General features: G+C 45.1%; 1 protein-coding gene across 1 annotated transcript in view; it reads right to left on the bottom strand.

The window, feature by feature from the left end:
• TBC1D15 (TBC1 domain family member 15) overlaps positions 1 to 20186 on the bottom strand; it is a 116384-nt gene extending 96198 nt beyond the window's left edge. Inside the window, exons 1-2 of the mRNA XM_073651795.1 lie at positions 20031 to 20186; positions 974 to 1072 (exon numbers count right to left, since the gene is read on the bottom strand). Of these exons, the coding sequence (XP_073507896.1) occupies positions 974 to 1072; positions 20031 to 20054 (123 nt within the window). The 5' untranslated portion in view covers positions 20055 to 20186. The remainder of the gene's footprint in view (positions 1 to 973; positions 1073 to 20030) is intronic.
• Positions 20187 to 25236: the final 5050 nt, after the last annotated feature.

The following is a 25236-nucleotide window of genomic DNA, read 5'->3' as shown; positions in this document are numbered from 1 at the left end:
GAGCCCCAGACCGAGGAAGATTGACAGTAATAATTGCGCCAACAGATGTTGCCTTCTCACCCAGCTGCTTGCCTATTGTGCTGTAGCCCATCCCAGCCTTGTGCAGGTCTACAATTTTGTCCCTGGTTTCCTCAGACAGCTCTTTGGTCTTGGTAATGGTTAAGAGGTTGGAGTGTGACGGATTGAGTGTGTGGACACTGGACATGTGTCTTTTATACAGGTAAAAAGTTCAAACAGGTGCAATTAATACAGGTAATGAGTGCAGAGTAGGAGGGCTTCTAAAAGAAAAACTAACAGGTCTGTGAGAGCCAGAATTCTCGCTGGTTGGTAGGTGATCACATATCATGAAATAAAATGCAATTTGATTTTTTAAAGATCATAAATGTGATATATATATTTTTTTTTTATGATTCTGTCTCTCACAGGTGAAGTGTACCTACGATAAAAAATACAGACCTCTACATTCTTTGTAGGTGGGAAAACTTGCAAAATCAACAGTGCATACTTAAATACTTACTTTCCCCTCTGTATGTAGGAAACTATTTCTTGAAGAATGTTGCTCTCTGCTGCTCCGTGTCCTATTACAGGCCATTTTGCACATACATACACAGTTTGGCTGGGGTCAGATATAATAAATCTGAGGGACAGTTCCCCTTAGAAATGTACTATGCACTAATGAGTACACTTATCCTTCCACACCGCATCAGACACATTATACACGTATGAGTGCACTTATCTCCAGCAAATGTACAATGCAAATACATTACGTCCTTATAAAACCACTTATGCCGACGCACGTCAATAAGGTGGCTGCAGCCATCTTGCATGTTCAGCCAGTAACACATCTGAAGTAAAGTCCATTATTCACTTGGAGCAATTCCAGTTCTACACCGGTACATTAAAACCAATGACGTTACGCACCACTTTCCACCACAAATAACCATTTACATACTTCAGATTGAGAAAATAATACCTTCTCTATAACATGCAGGGTTCCTGGAATAAGGCTGTCTTGATCTTCTAATTTCCCACATGATGAATGTATAAAGACGCCTTCCTGATCATAGACCACCTGCAAAGTAAAATAAAAGGTTTCACTTCCTAGTAAAAAATAAATCGGCTTTACCTCTGAAGACATGTTTATTGGATCAGTAAAGCTGGACGATTGGTTAGTCACAAGGATATCATGTATGAATGCTCGGGGGCTATAATGGTAACAGGTGCATCTCACTAAATTAGAATATCATCAAAAAGTTAATTTATTTCAGTTCTTCACTACATAAAGTGAAACTCATACTATATAGAGTCATTACAAACAGAGTGATCTATTTCAAGTGTTTATTTCTGTTAACGATGATTATGGCTTACAACCAATGAAAACACAAGTCATTATCTCAGTAAATTAGAATACTTTATAACAGCTTGAAAAATGTTTTTAAAACCTGAAATGTTGGCCTACTGAAATGTATGTTCAGTAAATGCACTCAATACTTGGTCGGGGCTCCTTTTGCATCAATTACTGCATCAATGCGGCGTGGCATGGAGGCGAACAGCCTGTGGCACTGCTGAGGTGTTATGGAAGCCCAGGTTGCTTTGATAGCAGCCTTCAGCTCGTCTGCCTTGTTGGGTCTGGTGTCTCATCTTCCTCTTGACAATACCCCATAGATTCTATTCTAGGTCAGGCGAGTTTGCTGGCCAATCAAGCACAGTGACACTGTACAGGTATTGGTACTTTTGGCAGTGTGGACAGGTGCCAAGTCCTGCTGGAGAATGAAATTTACATCTCCAAAGAGCTTGTCGTCAGAGGGAAGCATGAAGTGCTCTAAAATTTCCTGGTAGACGACTGAGCTGACTTTAGTCTTGATGAACACAGTGGACCTACACCAGCAGAAGACATGGCTCCCCAAACCATCACTGATTGTGGAAACTTCACACTAGACCTCAAGCAGCTTGGATTGTGTGCCTCTCCGTTCTTCCTCCAGACTCTGGGACCTTGATTTCCAAATGAAAATTGGAACTCTGGGACCTTGTGGAGTGTGTCAATGACTGCCTTCTGGACATCTGTCAAGTCAGCAGTCTTCCCCATGATTGTGGAGCCTACTGGAACAGACTAAGGGACCTTTTTAAACTCTTAGGAAGCCTTTGCAGGTGTTTTTTGTTAATTATTGTAATTTACTGAAATAATGACTTGTGTTTTCATTGGCTGTAAGCCATAATCATCAACATTAAGAGAAATAAACACTTGAAATAGATCACTGTTCGTAATGACTATATAATCTATGAGTTTCACTTTTTGTATTGAAGAACTGAAATAAGTTAATTTTTTGATGATATTCTAATTTAGTGAGATGCACCTGTATGTGGAAGGTGGAGTGACTGCCTGTGTAGGTGCATTGTGACACTGTATATCAATGCTTGATATTAACGCAAGTGCTGTTATGCATATGTCTTGACACATGACTAAATGACGTCATGGAAGGTCCTTTTAGACCATCACGAGACACCGGGAACACCGGACGCATCGGATAAGGAGACCGGGGGCCATCGGTAGGTGAGTATATGTTGTTTTTTACCATTTTTATTATTTTTTTTAACTAGCTTGGTCACACTATATGAAATCCATGCCGGTTGCATGGATTTATATAGTGTGACCAAGTTGTCAAGCACTTTCCAAGTGATGCTAAAATCGCTTGGAAAGCGCTTGACAACCCACATGCGAAATCGCATGATCAAAACGCTTCACTTCCACATCTCCCTGGCAGGAAAAATGCATTTAAAATCCGCATGCATTTTTTCTGCCAGGGAGATGCAGAAATGCTCAGGAAAAATCCGGAGCATTTCTGCATCGTGGGCACAGAGCCTTACAGAGGTAACAGAAAAGGGCCAACTTCAGCTCCATGCACAGCACTAAACCTACGGCCAAGCCTATAACAGACCATTACAAAAGCACTGCTGCCTGTGGGAAACTGCATGCGGTTCTTGTCACACGGCTACCAGCCAGACAGCTCATATGGCCATTTCTACAGCCAGCCTGGTGCAGGTGGGATTGTAGTTCAGGAGTCGTGGAGGAATTTTTAGCACTCACATTTCTGGTCTCGAGTTATACAGAGCGGTCAGAATTGAATTAAACATTTTATACAAGGACCTAAGAGTAAGTGCCCACGGTCAGGAGCCGCTGCAGGTATGAAGCTGTGTGTTTATGCAGCGTCAAACCCGCAGCGTTCAGATGTTGCAGCATAGTGGATGGATTTCTAGAAATCCATGTCCACTATGCGTCTTTGTGCTCCTGTGGAAACTGACATGGGGCACGTCTTTCAGACCCGCAGCATGTCAATTTCTCTTGCGGGTCCATATGTGGACTTTCCCCATAGACTAACCTCTATGAGGAAAGTCCGCATGTGAAAAAAAAAAAATTGCGGGCGCTCATTTGCATAATGAGTGCAGAAGCCGTGTGGCTGTTCTGTATTGTCAGGGCCGCAGCGGCTCCTCGTAGTGAGCACATACCCTCATAGATCCTGAATATATTTACAAAATATGCAATAATGAAATGTATTTCACTTAGTGTCAGAATATTTGCAGAACACACCGACACAAACTATGGCAACCCTGGCACAAACATGTTTCGACCAGTTGTGCTCTCGGGTGTCCAAATGCTTAAGGGGAGTGGGGGTGGGAGGGAATCACCTTTGGCAGAAGACTTCATCCACTATAAATTTTTGCTTGTAGCTATAACCCTGCCCTTCACTACTCACCTCACTATCCAATAATCCAAAATGACTGACACTTTTCACTCCCTTCTCAGTCCTAAAGTGCAAGCCCCATCACCAACCTCAGACCTGGCCACTTATTTAAATTGACAATATCCAATAGGGAATGATCTCCCGATTCCCTAATACACATGGATCCCATTGCCTCCCGCACTTTATGTCATTTACTTTCCGCCTTTGAACTGATCACAGACATTACCAGGCTCCTCACTCCTTTTGTTCCTACAACCTGCACCCGTGACCCCCAGTCCCTCTCCTCGGCTGTCACTACCCACCTAACTAAGACAAGTAACCTCTGTCTTTCATCTTTTCCTCCTCCTTCAAACATGCTGTCATAACCCAATACTAAAAAAGAACCTTTTACCAGAACTACTCTACTAACTACAAACGGACTCTAATCTTCCATTTACTGCTGAACACCTGGAAACTCTTGGATTACTTTCTCTATTATGTTAGGTCTCTGATAACTCGTCTTAACCCTTTACAATCTGGTGTCTAGACTCTGCATTCCACAGAAACTGCCGTTAATAAAGTCTCTAATGATCTACTAATAGCTACGAGCTCGTAATAATAGCTTGTACATGTAATGGTCACTACTTCCTGCTGATTCTCCTGGATCTCTCTGCAGCAACCAACACTTGTTGATCACCGGCTCCTTCTCACTATGCTCCGCTCTATCGGGCTCAAAGATACCGCTCTCCTATCTCTCCGACCACTCCTTCACTGTATCATTTTCAGTCTCTTCTTCGCCTTAGGCTGTGTGCCCACGATGCGTTTTTTAAGCGTTTCTGCAGCGGCAAAAACGCTACAGAAACGCTTAAAAACGCATGGTAGAAGGCCTGCCATGGTCCCCAATCATAATCCACATGTGCTGTGCACATGCTGCGGAAATTTCCGCTGCGGATTATCTTTGCGGAAAAAAACGCAGCACTACCAATTATTTTGCGGAAGTGCTGCGTTTTCGCGGCCATTGACTTGCATTAGACCGCATGGATTACGCATCACTGTATATGTAGATGCGCATTCCATGCGTTCCAATGTGCGGATGGTACCCAGGTGTGGAGGACAGGAGACTCTCCTCCGGACCCGGGTACCATAGAAACTGTAAAAAAAAAAAAAAAAAAAAAAAAGAATAAAATAAAAAATAAATGTTATATTTACCTTCTGACGGCCCCTGCTGCGCTCGTCCTCTCTTGCCGGCAGATCACAATGGACTGGAGGACCTGCGCTGACGTCATAGTCATGTGACGGGTCACGCGACGCTGACATCGGCAGGTCCTTCAGTGTACCGTGATCTACCGGCAGCCAGGACAGAGCGAAGTAAGACTGCGGGGGCCATCAGAAGGTAAGTATAGATTTATTTTTTGTTTTTAAACATTCTTTCGGTCACACTATATAAATCCATGCCGCTTGCATGGATTTATATAATGTGACCAAGTTGTTAAACACTTTCCAAGTGGAGCTAAAATCGCTTGGAAAGTGCTTGTCAACCCGCATGCAGAAATGCATGTGAAGAACGCTTCACATCCGCATGTCCCTGGCAGGAAAAATGCATGTACAATCCGCATGTACAATCCACATGTATAATCCGCATGCGTTTTTTCTGCCAGGGAGATGCAGAAACGCTCAGGAAAAATCCGGAGCATTTCTGCATTGTGGGCACAAAGCCTTACTGTCAGAGTTCCTCAAGACTCAGTCCTAGGCCCCCTGCTCTTTACGCTAAACACTGCCCCTAGTGGACAAACCATTTGTACACACAAACCAATTATACACATAGTCTCCTGAAATCACCCCCACATTAATACAAAATACAAGGGATTGTCTGTTCGCTGTCTCCAACATCATGTCATCCCTCCATCTAAAACTGAATCTCTCCATAACTAAAAGTACCTATACCTGTTATTTTAATATGCCCGCTGCCTCTGGGTTATATTTTATTTAATCTTTCCATAGTTCATCACCGCCTTACATCTCCTCCCTATCTGGGCTCTCAGTTCTCCTAATGACCCAAAACTAACATCCTCCATAATCTGAATCTCCCACCCACGTCGTCAAGACTTTTCTTATGCTGTGCCAATTCCCTGGAATTTACAACCTCAGACAATCTGGTTAACTACAAATGTCCATAATTTTAACCCCTTCATGAAGGGGCGATCATCCGTTTTTGCACTTTAATTTTTTTCTCCCCTTCTTCCAAGAGCCATAACTTTCTTACTTTTCCGTCCACATAGCCGTATGAAGGTTAGTTTTTTGCAGAACAAGTTGTACTTTCTTCCTGCATCAATTACTGCATCAATGTGGCGTGGCATGGAGGCGATCAACCTGTAGCACTGTGAGGTGTTATGGAAGCCCAGGTTGCTTTGATAGCAGCCTTCAGCTCGTCTGCATTGTTGGGTCTGGTGTCTCATCTTCCTCTTGACAATACCCCATAGATTCTCTATGGGGTTAAGGTCAGGCGAGTTTGCTGGCCAATCAAGCACAGTGATACTGTTGTTTGTAAACCAGGTATTGGTACTTTTGGCAGTGTGGACAGGTGCAAAGTCCTGCTGGAGAATGAAATGTCCATCTCCAAAAAGCTTGTCGGCAGAGGGAAGCATCAAGTGCTCTAACATTTCCTGGTAGACTGCTGCGCTGACTTTGGTCTTGATAAAGCACAGTGGACCTACACCAGCAGATGACATGGCTCCCCAAACCATCACTGATTGTGGAAACTTCACACTAGACCTCAAGCAGCTTGGATTGTGGCCTCTCCACTCTTCCTCCAGACTCTGGGACCTGGATTTCCAAATGAAATGCTAAATTTACTTTCATCTGAAAACAACACCGTGGACCACTGAGCAACAGTCCAGGGCTTTTTCTCCTTGGCCCAGGTAAGACGCTTCTAGCGTTGTCTATTGGTCATGAGTGCCTTGACACAAGGGATGTGACACTTGTAGCCCATGTCCTGGACACATCTGTGTGTGGTGGCTCTTGAAGTAATGACTCCAGCAGCAGTCCACTCCTTGTGAATCTCCCCCAAATTTTTGAATGGCCTTTTCTTAACAATCCTTTCAAGGCTGCGGTTATCCCGGTTGCTTGTGCACCTTTTTCTACCACACTTTTTCCTTCCACTCAACTTTCCATTAACCCCTTTCTGACATTTGTGGTAATAGTACATCCTTGTGCCCTGGGTCTATTGGGCCAGGGACGTACTATTACGCAGAATGTGATCGCGCCCGCACACAAGCTGTGTGCCGGGTGTCAGCTGTGACAATCAGAACATTAACATTACCCCAGCACATTAACCCCCGAAATGCTGCGATCGAAGTCGACTGCAGCATTCAGCCGGCAAGGGGAGGTAAGCGCCGATACTTTCCGCCTCTCCGGCGTCCCGCGCTTTCTGTGCGGGGTCCTGGTGGTTGTCGTGGTGACCCGATGTCGTTCAGTGCGCGGTCTAACTAACTTGTGTGTGCAGGGCTGCAGCCTGCATAGCATAGAGACGCTGCTGCAGCATTTTATATGCTATGCAAGCGGTCTGGGTGAAAAAAATTAAAGTGCCATAGTGGGACAAAGTGTAAAAGTTAAAAAAGTATCAGAAATTGAAAAAAAAAATTAAAAACAAAATTGTAAATAAATAAAATATATTATATATCTATATATAATGGAAAAAAATAATCCTAAAAAAATAAAAATATATTGTACCCATGAATAAATATTCAGAAAAAGTAAATAAATAAAAAGTACAGATATATGGTATCGCCGCATCCAGAACGACCTGACCTATAAAACTGTCCCACTAGTTCACCCCTTTAGTGATCATTGTACATATAAAAAAAAAAACGAAGCAAAAAAAATGATACTTTATCATCATACCGCCAAACAAAAAATGGAATAAAACACAATCAAAACGACAAATGTGAATAAAAAGGTACCCCTGAAAACGTCATCTTGTCCCACAAAAAACAAGCCGCCATACAGCTCTATAAGCCGAAAAATAAAAAAGTTATAGCTCTCAGAATAAAGCAATGCAAAAAATTTTTTTTTCTCTATAAAATAGCATTTATTGTGTAAAAGCGCCAAAACATAAAAAAAAAAAGATAAAAATGTGATACCGCTTTAAACATACTGACCCGAAGAATAAAGCTGTCTTATCAATCTTAACACAGGCAGACCGGCATAAAAAAAACAAAACGATTCCTGAATTGTTGGTTTTTGTTTATTCTGCCTCCCAAAAATCGGAATAGAAAGCGATCAAAAAATGTCACATGCCTGAAAATGGTACCAATAATAACGTCAACTCGTCCTGCAAAAAACAATCCCTTACATGACTGTCAGCCGAAATATGGAAAAATTATAGCTCTCAGAATATGGAGTTGCAAAAACCAGTCTTTGCAAAAAAAAAAAAAGCGTCTTTTAGTGTGTGACAGCTGTCAATCATAAAAACCCAATATGATTCTGGTATCACTGTAATTGCACCAACCCGAAGAATAAAGTCGTCTAATCACTTATACCGCACGAAGAAAGGCGTAAAAAAATGATGATTACTTACCGGTAATCGGATATTCCAGAACCCACGACAGCACCGATGGAGAAAAGGATCGGCTGCAAGGACAGGAAACCCTACAGGTTTAAAGAGGCGGAACCCTCTGCTATGCAGAGCATCAGAGGAACCCCGTTGGTTAGTTTAGACAATACATACATACATAGATGGAATCTTCCACACTTAAGAATTCAGTGCAGAATATTGCCAAAATATGGCAAATACATAAGAGAAGGTATACATATATTTCTGTATATTCATTTCATATGTATGCCCCTTTTTTTTGCGACACCCCGTGATTTATGCGTGCATCCTCCACCATAAAGCGGGTGAGAAGGGAGGGAATAAGTGAGGGTGCTGTCGTGGGTTCTGTAAAATCCGATTACTGGTAAGTAATCAGCATTTTTCCCATTCCCCACGACAGCACCCATGGAGAGATTACAAAGGAATCCCCTTAGGGAGGGACCACTGCTTGTAAAACTTTCCTACCGAAGGATAGATCACCAACACCTAGATCCACCCTTTAGTGCTTGAAGAAGGTGGAGGGTGAAGACCACGTGGCTGCCCTACAAATCAGCTCCAGAGAAGCATTTGCCCTTTCTGCCCAAGAAATAGAGACAGCCCTCGTGGAATGTGCTTTAATTTTATCAGGAGGGGAGAACCCCTTGAGGTGTAAGCCAGCGCAATCCCTGTCCTGACCCATCTTGCTATGGACCCCTTGGACGCTGCCTGGCCCTTCTTGGGACCCTTAAAGAGAACAAACAAGGAGGTGGTTTTCCTAATACCCTTGGTTGACTCCAAATATTGTAATAAACATCTCCTGACATCTAGGGTATGGTACTCCCTTTCCCCTTCATTTTTAGGGTTCTCACAGAATGAAGGTAATACTATATCCTGTGCCCTATGGAAGGTGGATACTACTTTCGGAAGAAAGGCAGGGTCTGGGGAAAGAATAACTCTGTCCGTCAGGAATTGCGTAAAGGTCTGAATTATAGATTGGCCAGACGGGTGGGGGAGATTCTGGCTCTATGTAAGGGCTACCAGGAGGGCCATTTTAAGGGTTACATTTTTTAGAGAACAATCTGATAAAGGCTCAAAGGGAGGCTTCGTAAGGGCTCTGAGGACCAAGTTTAAGTCCCAAGAAGCGGCTCTCTGACAAGGGGCAGATTCTGACCGACTGACTGCTCTGTAAAATTTTACTATCAAGGGGTGGGATGCGACGTTCCCTCCGAAGAGTGCCCCCAAGGCTGCAGAGTGTACCTTAAAGGGTGCTCTTTTTTAACCCCAATTCCCAACCCTTTTGTAGGAATACCAGAATCTCCACATATGGGACCCTCTGATTCTTTAAGGGATTTATTCCTGAAAAAAAAACAGGAATTTACTCCATATCCTGTAATATATAATAGATGTTTTTTTCCTCAACTTAATAAGGGTGGATATTACATTTTCCGAACACCTCTTATTTCTCAGAAACTGCCGCTCAAGCGCCAAGCCGTTAAAGTAACTTCATTTATGTCGGGGTGATGAATGGGGCGCTGGGATAGGTTTGAATCTCTTGGAAGTACCCACGGAGTTGCTACTGAAAGGCGACGTAGCCAGGTGAACCACGTCCTTCTGAGCCAGAACGGGGCCACTAGAATTATCTCGACCCTTTCTGTGCGTATTTTCCTGAGAACCGCAGGAATTAGAGGGGGAAAAGCATAAAGAAGACCTACTGGCCATTCGTGGAGAAGAACGTCTACTCCCCCGGGGAGGTCTTTTGGATTTATTGAAAAGAATTTCTGGACCTTCCTGTTCGATCTGTTTGCAAAAAGGTCTATTTTTGGAAATCCCCAGAGATCTACTATTTTCTGGAAGACTTCTGCGTTTAAAGACCATTCGTCCAGGTCTACCCTGTGACGGCTCAGGAAATCTGCTTTTACATTTTCTGACCCTTTCAAATAGCCTGCCGAGACGGAAGTTAGATTCCCTTCTGCTAGCATCATAATTTTTTGTGCCTCGGCCATCAGCCCTTCTGACCTTGTTCATCCCTGCTTGTTTATATAAGTGCTGTTTTGTTGTCGGAGAGAATTTTTAGGTGTCGATTTTTGCCAACTGGCAGGATTTTTCGTAAGGCCAATCCTACGGATGCTAATTCTTTCCTGATGGAAGAAGCCTTTATTAGGTCTTGTGGCCATCTCCCCTGCAGAACACTTCCGTCTACGTGGGCCCCCCACCCCCAGGGGCTTGCGTCCGAGGTGAGTATTACGGGGTCTTTCACTTCCCATTGAACCCCCCCTGGGATAGATTTACCTCGTTTGTCCACCATGTTAAAGAGTATCCCTTGATACCACTATCTTTAGGTCTAAAGCCCCCGTCTCACATAGCGAGATCGCTGCTGTGTCACGGTTTTGGTGACGCAACAGCGACCTCACCAGCGATGTCGCTATGTGTGACACTTTGAAGCGATCAGGCCCCTGCTGTGAGGTCGCTGATCGCTGCAAAGTGTCCTGGACCATTTTTTGGTCGTTGCCCTCTCGCTGGTCAGCACACATCGCAGTGTGTGACCAGCGGGAGCAGCGATCAGGCTGGTAACCATGATAAACATCGGGTTACTAGGGGCACACGCGCACCTAGTAACCCGTTGTTTATCATGGTTACAAGCCTGCTAAAGTGAGTGGTAACCTCCCACTCACTGTAGCAGAGTGGTAACCATGATAAACAACGGGTTACTAGGTGCGCGTGTGCCTCTAGTAACCCGCTGTTTACCATGGTTACCAGCCTGCTAAAGTGAGCGGTAACCTCCCGCTCACTGTAGCAGAGTGGTAACCATGATAAACAACGGGTTACTAGGTGCGCGTGTGCCCCTAGTAACCCGATGTTTACCATGGTTACCAGCCTGCTCCTGCTTCAGCAGCAGGCTGGTAACCAGGAGCAGGACATCGTGGAAAGATTCTTTCCACGATGTCGCTGCTCCCCTGATCGTTGGTGAGCCTGCCTGTTTGACAGCTCACCAGCGACCACATAGCGACGCAGCAACGATCCCTGACAGGTCATATAGTTAGCGACGCTGCAACGATCCCGACAAGTGTGACGGGGCCTTAAGTTTCCCCTTAATCTTTCTTCTACTCTCAGAATGTCCCACTGGAGAGATCTCAATTGGAACCTCGACCAAGTCACTGCTGGGATACATGCGGTTAGAGACCCCAGGATGGACATGGCTCTTCTTAATATAGTTAATGGGTTGTTTATCAGTTTTGAACCTAGGGCCTTTATTTTCCCCTTTTTTCTTCCGGAAGAAAGGACATTTGCTTCCCTGAATCCAACCAGATTCCCAAAAAAGTTTGTTTTTGTCTTGGGTCTAACTTGGACTTTAAGTTTATTAGTCACCCTTAGGAGGCTAAGATTTTTGAGACTTTTGATACCGCTTGATTGCATTCGGACTTCGATTTTCTTACAACAAGAAAGTCGTCCACATAAGGGATAAAAATTCTGTCTGATTCCCTTACGTGTGCTGACATTTCTGCCACTATTTTTGTAAAGACCCTTGGGGCCATGGACAGTCCAAAGAGGAGGACTTTGAGGTAGACCGCCACTCTTAGGAATCTTCGATGACCTTGAAAGATGGGGACATGGTAATAGGCATCTTTGAGATCTATAGTGGCCATGAGACATTTTGGGAACACGAGTTTTATTACTGAATAGATGTTTTCCATCTTGAACCGTTTTAGTGCCAGAAACTTGTTGAGGTTTTTTAGGCTTATGAGAGTTCTGTAGGATTGATCCGTTTTTTTTCTTAGGAATAAGGGGCTATAAAACTCCTTCCGCTCTACCCCTTCTGGGACATAGGCCAGTGCTCCCTTTTGGATTAGGAACATAACCTCTAGCTCTAGGGAATATTGAACCAACCCAGAAGGTTGGTCTCTGGTGACTAGTGTTGAGAGAGTATGTTCTGTTCCGAGTATGCTCGGGCCGAGCTCCGAGTATTTACAGCTGCTCGGTGATATGTTTGAATCGCTCCCGTGTGCATGATTTGCAACTGTTTGACAGCTTTATTACATGTGAGGAATGTGTAAGAAATAGACATTCCTCCCATGTATTAAAAAACTGTCAAACAATCGCAAATCATGCACACGGGAGCGATTCAAACATATCACCGAGCAGCTGCAAATACTCGGAGCTCGGCCCGAGCATACTTGCCGAAAGGGTTAACAGAAAATACTCGCTCAACACTACTGGTGACGTATCTGGAGGAGTGGAAAGGAATTCCAGTTTCAGCCCCTCCCATACTGTGTCTATAACCCAGGGGCTCTGGGAAATATTTTCCCAGGCAGGGAGGAAGTGCGTCAATCTTCCACCTACCTGGGACCTGGCGTCACTGTCTTCCTGATTTTTTTGGGAAAAAAAACGATGCCCCTAGGAAGTTTTCTCCTTGCTTCTTGGTTCCTTCCACTTTGAGTTTTTTGGCTTCAGCCCCCTCTTCCCTTTTTTTGAGTCTCCCGCATTATCCAGGATCGCCTCGAGAGTGGGCCCGAAGAGGTAATTTCCTTCGAAGGGAATACCGCAAAGCCTGGGCTTTGAATTGAAGTCTCTTCTCCAGTTTTTTAACCAGAGGGCTCTTCTGGCTGAATTTGACAGGGCACAGGTTCGGGCTGTCAGACAAACGGCATCAGCAAGAAAGTCTGCTGCTTTAATTATATTTGGCAGGCATGCTAGCAGCTCGTCCCTAGGGCATTTGTTTCCGGATCTGGTCTTGCAACTGAGCCAGCCACACACTTAAAGATCTCGCCGCGCATATTGTTGCTATATTCGGCTTGAATGCTGTGGCTCCTGTTTCCCATGCTCTTTTTAGAAAATTCTCTACTTTCCTATCAAGAGGGTCCTTCAGGAGCCCCGCATCATCAAATGGGAGGGAGTAACTTCTGGAGACTTTGCAGACTGCCACATCTATCTTGGGTGCCTTATCCCAAACTTCAGAGTCCTCTGCCCAGAAAGGGTATTTTCTTTTCATCAGTTTGGGGATGTAAGCCTTTCTGTCCGGTTTTCCCCATTCCTTTTTAAATCAGCTGGGAAATGGTTTTGTGAAGTGGAAAACACATTTTTCCTACTTTCTAGACCTCCAAACATTTGATCTTGTAGGATCTGGGCTCCTTTGTGTCTTCCACTTTCATGGTAGCCCTAACTGCTTTCACCAGCCTACTAATTTCATCAAGCGGAAAACAAGAGGGGTCTTCATCGCTATCTGAAGAGGATGACGATGCTGTGGAGTTTGTATCAAATCTCCCTAGCTGGCCTTCCTCCCCGACGTCTTCTGAACTAGAGTTGTTGCTAGCCTCTTTTGACGCCGCGCCTGCCTTTAACCCTTTAAATGACTTTTAAAATTTTGCTTCTAATCATGGACCGCATGTTATCCATCAACGAGGTGGACTCTTCTGAAAAGGTTCTCTCAATACAATCTTTGCATAGCTTTTTAGTGTATGTGGCATCTAATCTACTTTTGCATAGTGCACATTCCTTGTGCTTAAATTTTGCTTGAGTTTTTCTAGGCCTTCCCTAAGGGCAAAGCGTAAAAGAATGTGGACACATTTAACAAGGTTTTTCCAGGGTTTCACCCCTGACTTACACCACCTGACTCAAGACTACAGAGGTCGGAGGGGCTGCTTCTATGGGTTCTCCGGGCTGAGCTGTGTCCTCCATTCTTGAAACCCTGTAGCAGTGAATGGAGGAGGGGGGGGGGGGGGCTTTTATCCTCTTCCTTTTCCTTACCCCCCCCAGGAACCCCATTGGTCTTCGCTGGGGAAGCACTCTGCCCCTCGGGCTATGCCCCCAGATGACGCCCCCCCTGTCCGGCTCCCAGCGATGTCCCGCAAGACGCCAGCAGGGGTTCCGGGGAAGCACTCTGCCACGATAGGCCGTGCCTCCGGAACTGACGTCAGGCATCCGGAGCAGCATCGCGCATCTCCCAGAGAAGGATCCGGACACTCGGACCCCCAAGAAAGCCGCAATGCTCAAGGTAATCTTCACTCCCCCGGCAGCGCCTGGGGAGCTGTAGGGCTTCCTCAAGCACAGGAAACCACTGAGGCATAGCAGAGGGCTCGGCATATTAAACCTGTAGGGTTTCCTGTCCTTGGGGCGGATCCCTCTCTCCATGGGTGTTGTTGTGGGGAATGGGAAAATAAAAGCTAGGGTTACGGTTGTGATAGGGTTGTGCTAGGGTTAGTGTTGGGATTTTTCAAAAGTAAAAGAAAAAAAAGTTACGATATGGCGACTAGTGTTGAGTGCAAGTGTTCACTACTTGAGCTTGCATCGGGTGCTCGGGTATGCACCGAGTATCGCGGGTGCTCGAGTGACATGCTTGAGTCTCCGCCCCATATGCTTTGCGGCCCAAAAAAACCTCATGGGGATTGCCTGCCATGCATGAGCGATCCACGTATGTTTTTTTGGGTGTCTAACAACCGTGAAACATGCGGGGTGGGGACTTGATCATGTCACTCGAGCACTCGCGATACATGGTGCATACCGGAGCAACCGATGCAAACACAAGTGGCGAGCACTTGTGCTCAAGACTAATAACAACTTATTCAATATGATGACCTAATGTTATCCATTTTTGTGTCATACCTCTGGGTTCAAAATGTTCACTATACCCCAAGATAAAATCCTTGAGGGGTCTAGTTTCCAAAATGGGGTAACTTGTGGGGGGTTTCCACTATTTAAGCGCATCAGGGGCTCTCCAAATGCGACATGGCGTCCGCTCTTGATTCCACACAATTTTGCATTCAAAAAGTCACACAGTGCTCCTCCCCTTCTGAACCCTGCAGAGCACCCAAACAGTGTATTTTCCCCACATATGGGGTATCGGCGTACTCAGGAGAAATTGCACAATAGTTTTTGGGGTCCATTTTCTCCTCTTATCGTTGTGAAAATAAAAAATATGGGACTTAAACATTATTTTTGTGGACAAAGTAAGATTTTTTTTATTTTCACGGCTCCATGTTATAAACTTCTGAGAAGCACCTGGGGATTCGGGATGCTCACCACACATCTAGATAAGTTCCCTGAGGGGTCTAGTTTCCAAAATGGTGTCGCTTGTGGGGGGGGTTTCCATTGTGTAAGCACATCAGGGGCTCTCCAAATGCAACATGGCGTCCGCTAATTATGTAAGCAAATTTTCCATTCAAAAAGTCTAATGGCGCTCCTTCCCTTCCGGACCCTACCATGCGCCCAAACAGTGGTTTTCCCCCACATATGGGTAATTGGTGTGCTAAGGAGAAATTGCACAACAAATTTTGGGGTCCATATTTTCCAGTTACCCTTACAAAAATAAAAAAAATTGGGGTCTAAATAACATTTCAGTGAAAAAAGTTAAATGTTAATTTTTTTCTTCCACATTCCAAAGATTGCTGTGAAGCACCTGAAGGGTTAATAAACTTCTTGAATGTGGTTTTGAGCACCTTGAGGGGTGCAGTTTTTAGAATGGTGTCAATTTTGGGTATTTTCAGTCATAAAGGCCCCTCAAAGTCACTTCATATGTGATGTGGTCCCTAAAAAAATGGTTTTGTAAATTTTGTTGGAAAAATGAGAAATCGCTGGTCAACTTTTAAACTTATAACTTCCTAACCCAAAAACATTTTTTGTTACAAAATTGTGCTGATGTAAAGTAGACATGTGGGAAATGTTTTTTTATTAACTATTTTGTGTGACATATCTCTCTGATTTAAGGGCATAGAAATTAAAAGTTTGAAAATTTTGACATTTTCAAAATTTGTGCCAAATTTCCGATTTTTTCACAAATAAACGAAAGTCATATTGAAGAAATTTTACCAGTATCATGAAGTATAATATGTATTGTAAAAATTTGCCTGGTCATTAACGTGCAGACCACCCTTGGGGGTAAAGGGGTTAATGTGCTTGGATACAGCCAGCTTCTTTAGCAATGACCTTTTTGTGGAGTGTGTCAATGACTGCCTTCTGGACATCTGTCAAGTCAGCAGTCTTCCCCATGATTGTGGAGCCTACTGAAACAGACTAAGGGACCTTTTTAAAGGCTTAAAAAGTCTTTGCAGGTGTTTTTTGTTAATTATTTTAAATTTACTGAGATAATGACTTTTGTGTTTTCATTGGCTGTAAGCCATAATCATCATTAACAGGAATAAACACTTGTAATAGATCACTCTGTTTGTAATGACTCGATATAATATGCGAGTTTCACTTTTTGTATTGAAGAACTGAAATAAATTAACTTTTTGCTGATATTCTAATTTTGTGAGAAGCACCTGAATGTCGGTAAAGGTTCAGAGTACCCTGGACCATATACTACAAGCTCTTTCTACCTTTTGTAGCACTCCTACTTCCTTATAGATTGTAAGCTCCTGAGCAGGGCCCTCACTCCTCTTGGTATCTGTAGAATTATGTGTAAGGCTATGTCCACACACGTTGTGTTTTGCTGCATATTTTTATGCAAATTTTCAGCTGCGTCTAGCATTACCAGCAAAGTGTATGAGAAACCAGAATTCTCTGTTCACACATGTTGCTTTTTGTTTGCAGGGTATTTTGTGCCTTGCGTATTTGGAAAATAGAGCATGTCACTTCTTTCAGCGTTTTTTCACCCATAGGAAGTATTGGGTGGTGAAAAAAAAACTGCAAATACTCAGCAAAAAACACACCTGCATTTTTTGCTGCGTATTTGCAGAGTTTTTGATGGCACAATAGAATGGGATTTTCTTTTTCCACAGAACTTTATATATGTCTAAATAGAGACAGAACGACAGTGAAAAAAACGCAAAACGCAGGAAAAACTGCTTTTTTGACAAAGCTATTTTCCTGCCAGAGAAAAGTTGTCAGCAGATTTAGCTGCATAAAAACACACAACGTGTGTGAACATAGCCTTACTGTGTCTGATATTGTCTGTACGAGTCCCCTCAGTAATGTAAAGTGCTGTGGAATATGTTGGCGCTATAGAAATAAATTTTTATTGTTGTTAACAAATATAAAAGGATCAAAATGACAAACAATAAAAATAAAATCTGTTGCACTAAAGCTCCTAATCCACAAGGGGAGTATATTCAGGGAATTGACAGAGAGAGGAAAGGGAAGACTGATACACAATCAAGCTTGGAAAAGCAAACTCCTAGATCAACCATAAAACTAAGTAAGAAGTTCTACACATTCAGTATCCAGCTCTCCAACCACCTTACAACATTATCACCAGGCACGCCTGCCAGGAAAGTATACAGAGAGAGGTGAGGAGCCTAAAACCTGTTAGTCAATAATCAAGTTAGCGCCTGAAGTGGTAAACTGGCTCCGAACGTCTTAACTGCTCGGCTGGTCGGCCTGATGACAGTCGGTCTGTTTTTCTTTGACAGCTTTGACGTGTACAGTCATGCATTATGACTAGCCTTTTTATGCTGCGTTTCTGCATCAATATCAAAAGACGCTGTGCAGATCTCAGCCTCACATCTGACAGAATGATTGAAAGCAGCCGAGCCCGCAGATCTAATGTGTACGGAGGTCTCCTGACGCTCCCCCAACTTTCCTTAGAGTTATAGCACAGTATCAGGAGAAGTATGTATTTGTGGAGAGTATGCAGTACACTGTACTCACATTGCCTGTTAATAGGGGATATCACAGACCCCTGTGTATATACATTTTATAGCAGGGGTATTCTCTGCTATTCATCCTCATTACACTAAAGTGGTAAATGTGCTTGTTAAAAAAAAATCCTGTATCTCTCAGGTGAGAGAAACAGATGGAGCCGGGCGCTGCAGCAATGTTACAGTCGTCAGGTGAGAGATACAGACAGAGCCGGGCGCTGCAGCAATGTTACAGTCGTCAGGTGAGAGATACAGACAGAGCCGGGCGCTGCAGCAATGTTACAGTCGTCAGGTGAGAGATACAGACAGAGCCGGGCGCTGCAGCAATGTTACAGTCGTCAGGTGAGAGATACAGACAGAGCCGCGCGCTGCAGCAATGTTACAGTCGTCAGGTGAGAGATACAGACAGAGCCGGGCGCTGCAGCAATGTTACAGTCGTCAGGTGAGAGATACAGACAGAGCCGGGCGCTGCAGCAATGTCACAGTCGTCAGGTGAGAGATACAGACAGAGCCGGGCGCTGCAGCAATGTCACAGTCGTCAGGTGAGAGATACAGACAGAGCCGGGAGCTGCAGCAATGTTACAGTCGTCAGGTGAGAGATACAGACAGAGCGGGGCGCTGCAGCAATGTTACAGTCAGGTGAGAGATACAAACAGAGCCGGGCGCTGCAGCAATGTTACAGTCGTCAGGTGAGAGATACAGACAGAGCCGGGCGCTGCAGTAATGTTACAGTCGTCAGGTGAGAGATACAGACGGAGCCGGGCGCTGCAGCAATGTTACAGTCGTCAGGTGAGAGATACAGACAGAGTCGGGCGCCGAAGCAATGTTACAGTCGTCAGGTGAGAGATACAGACAGAGCCGGGCGCTGCAGCAATGTTACAGTCAGGTGAGAGATACAGACAGAGCCGGGCGCCGCAGCAATGTTACAGTCGTCAGGTGAGAGATACAGACGGAGCCGGGCGCCGCAGCAATGTTACAGTCGTCAGGTGAGAGATACAGACGGAGCCGGGCGCCGCAGCAATGTTACAGTCGTCAGGTGAGAGATACAGACGGAGCCGGGTGCTGCAGCAATGTTACAGTCAGGTGAGAGATACAGATGGAGCCGGGGGCTGCAGCAATGTTACAGTCAGGTGAGAGATACAGACGGAGCCGGGGGCTGCAGCAATGTTACAGTCAGGTGAGAGATACAGACGGAGCCAGGCGCTGCAGCAATGTTACAGTCAGGTGAGAGATACAGACGGAGCCGGGCGCTGCAGCAATGTTACAGTCAGGTGAGAGATACAGACGGAGCCGGGCGCTGCAGCAATGTTGCAGTCAGGTGAGAGATACAGACGGAGCCGGGGGCTGCAGCAATGTTACAGTCAGGTGAGAGATACAGACGGAGCCGGGCGCTGCAGCAATGTTACAGTCAGGTGAGAGATACAGATGGAGCCGGGGGCTGCAGCAATGTTACAGTCAGGTGAGAGATACAGACGGAGCCGGGGGCTGCAGCAATGTTACAGTCAGGTGAGAGATACAGACGGAGCCAGGCGCTGCAGCAATGTTACAGTCAGGTGAGAGATACAGACGGAGCCGGGCGCTGCAGCAATGTTACAGTCAGGTGAGAGATACAGACGGAGCCGGGCGCTGCAGCAATGTTGCAGTCAGGTGAGAGATACAGACGGAGCCGGGGGCTGCAGCAATGTTACAGTCAGGTGAGAGATACAGACGGAGCCGGGCGCTGCAGCAATGTTACAGTCAGGTGAGAGATACAGACGGAGCCGGGCGCTACAGCAATGTTACAGTCAGGTGAGAGATACAGACGGAGCCGGGCGCTGCAGCAATGTTACAGTCGTCAGGTGAGAGATACAGATGGAGCCGGGCGCTGCAGCAATGTTACAGTCGTCAGGCACTGGCTCCCACTGCACAACATAAGACTACCAGGACAGGAGTGTGTACAAAGACCACCACAGACCCCGGTATCACGTTACAGGGCACACTGGCAGAGCGGGCACCATGGCACAGCTACCAGCACAGACAGCTCAGTAGAAAGCGGACAGTCAGTATTACACGTTACTAAGCAGCTGGATCAGAGCCCGTATCTGTCCGTTATTACTCCGTATGCACACTACAAGTGCGGCTTGCAGGCGCTTCCGGGATCACGGACACAACTAAACTTCCTTTTTCCGTTACCTTTCCGGTGGCAGGCGCCGCCATCTTGCCTACGAGTGTTTACGATGACGTCGCGCTCCTCACGTGTCCAGTAACACACGTCCGGCAGACAGCTGCGCACGCGCAGTGCTGTCTTTCAGCGTCAGCATGCGGGCACGTGATGTGTCACGGGATGCGGCCGCGTGTCAGCTGACGTGATGCTGGAGAAGGGCATTGCGAAGGGCGGGACGGGGCGCGCGGTCTGTCTGTGGCGCCTGGAGGAATGCAGTCATGGAAGGCAACATAGCCACTTGTTGCCAAGCAACCCAAGCTCGCAACTAATGATGGTGACTGTGGTCACACTGAAATCCGGCAGGTTTGAACACTGGCCGACATTAGTGGCCATGAGTAGCCGTTTGTTTCCAGCCAAGAGCGACTGGCCGGTTCTGTGGTCCAGAAAGTTCCATTTAAGCCAACTATTTCAAGACTTCTTCAGCGTTCTGCGCCCTCACACCTGGTGTACGGTGCAAAGCACAGTCCCATCCCCCAAATCCTGGCCCAGCTGTGAGTCCAACGGCCCCATCTGACCGGGGCGGACATCCCTACAAGTTATGTTCATACTGCAGGGGTCTTTTTAGAGTTTTCAGAACAGAAAGTCTCCAAAAATCATGAGTTGCTGTTCCAACACACTCTTAGGCCGCATGCACACAGAGGGTTTTTGTTTTTTGGGGTTGTTTTTTTTTTTTAGCAAAATCCCCCCCCCCCCCCCTAACAACATTTTGAAAACTCTTCCTTCCATTTTGCCGTTCATATGAAGAGATTTTTAACCTTTTTCCTTGAACGTATTTTTAAAAACTCCTCGGCGACAAAATAAAGTCCAACCTGGGCACTGTCCAATCTAAAGACTGCAAAAAAAAAAAACATTCAGGAAGAAACTAAAAAATAAGGATAAGAAAAACTGCACCAAGGAGGTTTCTGCTCAGAGAACTTGTGGTATTTGAACTCAAAAAGCCGAAATCTGGTAGTGGGGTCTTTAGACCCCCAGGTGGCTGGTGTTTGGGATATGACAGGCCCCAGCCAGTGGCTACTTACCCGTACCGGTATAAATCATGGATGTGAGAACGGCCTGGCCTCGGCACAGACCTTATGGCTGTGTGCCCACGTAGCATTTTTCAAGCGTATATGCTGCGGAATTTCCGCAGCGTAAACGCTTGAAAAACGCATGTATATCCGCACCCCATGGTCCCCAATGGGATTCCGCAAGTTCTATGCACATGCTGCGGATTTTTCCGCAGCGTTTATGCCGCATTCAAAAATCCGCAGCATGTCATTTAATTTTGCGTTTCCGCAAGCGGAATTGCCTTTGTCCAATGCATAAAAAACGCAAGGCAATTCCGCATGTGGAAAACGCGTGATAAACACGCGAAAAATGCGCGATAAACGCGTGCGGAATTCCGCATGCGTTTTTCCGGGAGAGGACTTGCATTTATGCAGCAGAAATTTTCTGCTTCATAAATGCAACGTGGGCACATAGCCTTGGACAGAGGGAATTCCTCATTACTGGCCTGGCTCGGCGAAGGGTCTGATGTAACCAGTAGGAGGCAGAGCATCATTTGGCGCCCATGTGCCAGACTCCGATGACATTTTGTGGCCTAAATCCTAGGAAACCTGTTGGGCATTGCTCAGATACCACCACGACCTCAAAACTCTGCCCCGTTTCAGAATGTTGGCAGAGCTGGAAAAGAAAGTTGCAAAACTTTTGCTGAACTCGTTGCACAAAAATTAGTCATTTGTTAATCTATTTTCTGACGTAACACAAAAGCCGAATGATCTCCAGCTCCAGGATTAGCCTCTTTTTTTCTCTCTCCAGCAATTTACACTGATTAATATGATACCTTGGTTGATGAAATCTGTCCTGTGGTTCTTGTGTAATCATTACTTTCAGTTCTGATATAATGATCTGTCTGTGCTCTGTTGCTCTCATTATGTATTCATGTATTTCTATCTCTGGTGTTTGACAGGTCACTGTGCTTTCGGTGACCTGCCTACTATTTTAAATATTGCCTTTGTAATTTCTCTGCCCATTTGAAGTTTACATGTCCCAAAATGGCCACGGCCAGCACATGCGCAGTAGCATCTTTCGGTTGCCGGGAGATACTACAGCGCGGGCGCCATCTTGCTACAGGAAAAAGTAACTTGTCTGCAGCAATATGGCACCTGCCGCCCGCACTTGCACAGTACCATTTCTTGTATTGCTGCACCCAAATTCTTTTTCCAAAAGCAAATTGGTGCCCGCCCGTGCGCAGTAGCATCTCTCAGCAATCGAGAAATGCTACTGCACATGCAGCCATCTTGGGACATGTAAATTTCAAATTGGCTGAGAAATTACAGAGGCAATATTTAAAATAGTAGGCAGGTCACCGAAAGCAGTGACCTGCGAGAGGCCAGGGATAGGCATACATGATGAGAGGACCAGTTACAGCCCCTCCCTAAGACCCGCCCCAAAGCACGGGCATATCATTATGGCAGAACTGAAAATAAAGATTATAAAAGAACCTCTGGACGGATTTCATCAACAAAGTTATCGAGTAACGGCGCCCACCTGCCTGTGTATGTGGTTTACTAAGCACAATCTTGCTGACAGGTGCGCTTTAATACGGATCATTAAAGACCCCCATATAAGGCAGATAGGTCAGCCAATCATGTGAGGGGTAAGGGGGTCCTCTTGACTCTTTCCACAGATGATGTTGATTGAGAGAAGGATTGGGAGATTAGAATTTCGATCCGGCCCTGTTTTCAGGCCAGAAACCACGGCCAGAAGAGTCTAGTAGCCGTTTTCTCCGCTCTTCCTTTTGAAAACACATGAAGAATTGACCAAGGCAAGTGGTCATGTGTATAAAGATTTGGGGGGAAACAAACTAATGCTCAGCCAATAGCCATCTAATGTGTATGGCAAACTTTAAAGCAGCAGATGGGCCTAGACATGCGACTGTCTGAAGAGGCCTTAGACCTTACCCCGATGAGCTGCTACATTTGGAGCCAGTACAGCAAAGAAATCCTAAAATAAAGGACAAGTGAGAGGTTATCAAAGCCAAAGTCCTGGGTGAATGCACTGCATAGGCAGTAAACAGGAGCACTGTTGTGCAGATGGTGGTCCTCCGCACTTTCATCCTCATTTTACATAGGACTGACAGTGTGTACCTAGAAGCAGGGACACTTCAGAGTATTGGTTGGAAACTGGTTACCATTGTATTTGCTCTTCTAACTTGTGGGACAAATTCTGAATTCTTTACAACCTCAAGATATCGGCCTATCCTAGCAGCAATGTATACACTCACTCCGTTGTGCCAAGAGTGACTTCTCGTGTAGAAGAAACATTATTATTCCTTTTACAGCATTTTCTAAGTGTTGCAGATTTTTTGGATAGGAAATTTGATCAACGATGTCAATGCTATGTAAAAGTCTGCAGCAAATACTAACACATGTTGCTGCTGAATTATGGTTGTAGAGCGCGTAGATTTTTATATTGTGTAAATACACCTTAAGGTTACATATTAAACGTTTTAATGGGAACCACATTAGTATAACTTAAATACAGAGTTAATCCACTGCAGCTCATGTTTTTCTGACCTTGTCTGCACACGGGGTCCCTGAGGTTCCACTACCCATACATGTGAGCTGGCAATTTCCCTCCACAAGGCTTAGCACATGTTCAGGCTCTGCTGCTGTGAATACTGATGTGTTGGCAGGAAAACCGCAGCATAAGATAGATGTGTTTTCCTCTTTAGTATAGGTGAAATCTACTGCAAAAATGCAGAAAGAATGGACATGCTGCAGATTTAAACCTGCAAAAAAAAAAAAGCCAACGTGTGCCCGAGATTTCAGGATCTTATTCACGTGGCTAGCAGGGCTGTGGAAGCAGGAAGGTAAACTTCAGACTCCTCATTATCCATAACTCCGACACCACAGCCCGGCCTCACTACTCAGCATGTACATAAAGCGCAGCACAGATTCATCTCAGCTAAAAGCCCAGATCCTTAGATCAGGAACAGAACAGACATTTATAGGACACTTCATAACTTTCACAAATTCTTTCAAAAAAATATTCAGCACAAACTGCATTGCACTAACGAACCCAGGCTATTATGTATTTTAGGAGTTGGTCCTTTGTATACCGACTCAGATTCCACAGCCCTTGCTAGGACTGGGATATCCTTCAGGTTTTGTGACAAATCTGCACAGAGAAAAAACACAAGAAACATGTACAAAGACCCTTAACTGTCCAATCACACTTAAGAAATTTCACACATAACAGCATTCCTGCCTCAAAATATTGGTTGAAACCTATCAAGAATAGTAAGCTACTTATGGATTCCACACAACTGCACGCATGAGAGAGCGGGGGACGACCCCGGCAGATTGCACTATTAAACTGGTCTAATCCCTCGAAGCTGAGACACCTGCATATCCACAAAGGAAAGTCAAGATTTTTTGCCCTAAGGCCAGGATCACATTAGCATTGGATGTGATATGCTAATGACACTCTGCTTCTTCTCTGCTGAGATCGTGAGCAAAGTGTCAGTGCTCTGATCCTCTCACATAAGAGAATCACAGTACAGGTGCGACGGCAAAGGAAGTTATTTCTTCATATCCTCCATTACCGGCATCCGAGGTTATCGCACTGCACTTGGATGACATCGCAGTCTGATGTTTCACACGCACCCATAGACTTGTATGGGCGCGTGCAATCCGAATCTCGGATGCATACGCAGCATGCTCAGATTGTTCTCTCATGCCAAATCGGCATGAGAAAATCCCAGATCGGAACTGCCCCATAGAATAACACTGGTCCGAGTGCTATGTGATGTATTATCGCAGAGCACTAGGCCATGTTATAAGCTCGTGTGACTATGGCCTAAGGCCCACCCTTCAGTCACCAGTTTTGTAATTATTCATGATTTTAATCAGTCTTGGATCCAATTTTCATCCATGCTAGGTGACTGTTTGTTTTTCTTCACCATCAGTTTTGTTCATATTAAGAGGTGAAAAAAAAAAATAAAAAAAATTGACTGATAACACAAACTAAAGGCATTCAGATGCTCATTCAAGTGAATGGTTCTATGAATGAGGAACAAAATGGCAAGTTTGATTTGCAAAATCAGATCAATAATGAAAGGACAGGTTTGGTTGTTTTGCTTTTTGGGGTGGGGGAGAGGGGGAGATAATGAACAGTACTTTCTTTTCTGTG

Source organism: Phyllobates terribilis, unplaced genomic scaffold (assembly GCF_046119375.1).
Source record: "Phyllobates terribilis strain yellow unplaced genomic scaffold, ASM4611937v1 Scaffold_11__3_contigs__length_659146591, whole genome shotgun sequence".
NCBI classification, from domain to species: Eukaryota; Metazoa; Chordata; class Amphibia; order Anura; family Dendrobatidae; genus Phyllobates; species Phyllobates terribilis.
The sequence above is the reverse complement of the archived record's forward strand: the minus strand, read 5'-3'. Positions and strand labels throughout refer to the sequence as shown.